General features: G+C 61.7%; 1 protein-coding gene across 1 annotated transcript in view; it reads right to left on the bottom strand.

Annotated features, from left to right (window-relative positions):
- LOC119588465 (putative uncharacterized oxidoreductase C513.07) overlaps positions 1-326 on the bottom strand; it is a gene marked incomplete at its 5' end in the record, with an annotated part of 11585 nt that overhangs the window by 5874 nt on the left and 5385 nt on the right. The window contains 1 exon segment of the mRNA XM_037937113.1: positions 1-324. Within this exon segment, the coding sequence (XP_037793041.1) occupies positions 1-324 (324 nt within the window).

Genomic DNA, 326 nt, shown 5'->3' with positions numbered 1-326 from the left:
TGACATGAGCCTTCGCCACGTCGCGCACGTCGCAGATGGGGAACTGCACGCGCGGCACCCCGGGGTAGGCTCTGTTGACGATCTGCGCCATGAAGTTGACCGACGTGGCGCTCTTGTGGGACTCGAGCAGCGGCGGCCCCAGCACGAAGGTCGGGTTAATCACCGCCAGCTCGAATTTCTGGTCGTCTGGCAGCTCCTTGACGAAATCCCAGGCCGCTTTCTCCGCCACGACCTTCGATTTCGTATAAGCGTCTATGGTGGTGCTCTCTGCGTCCGTCCAGTCCTCCTCCGTGTATGTCTTCTCGCCGTCTGGCACTGGCTCTCCT

The sequence above is a fragment of the Penaeus monodon genome, chromosome 24 (genome assembly GCF_015228065.2).
Source record: "Penaeus monodon isolate SGIC_2016 chromosome 24, NSTDA_Pmon_1, whole genome shotgun sequence".
NCBI lineage: Eukaryota > Metazoa > Arthropoda > Malacostraca > Decapoda > Penaeidae > Penaeus > Penaeus monodon.
Note: the sequence above shows the minus strand (reverse complement) of the source record. Positions and strands in the feature narration are given on the sequence as shown.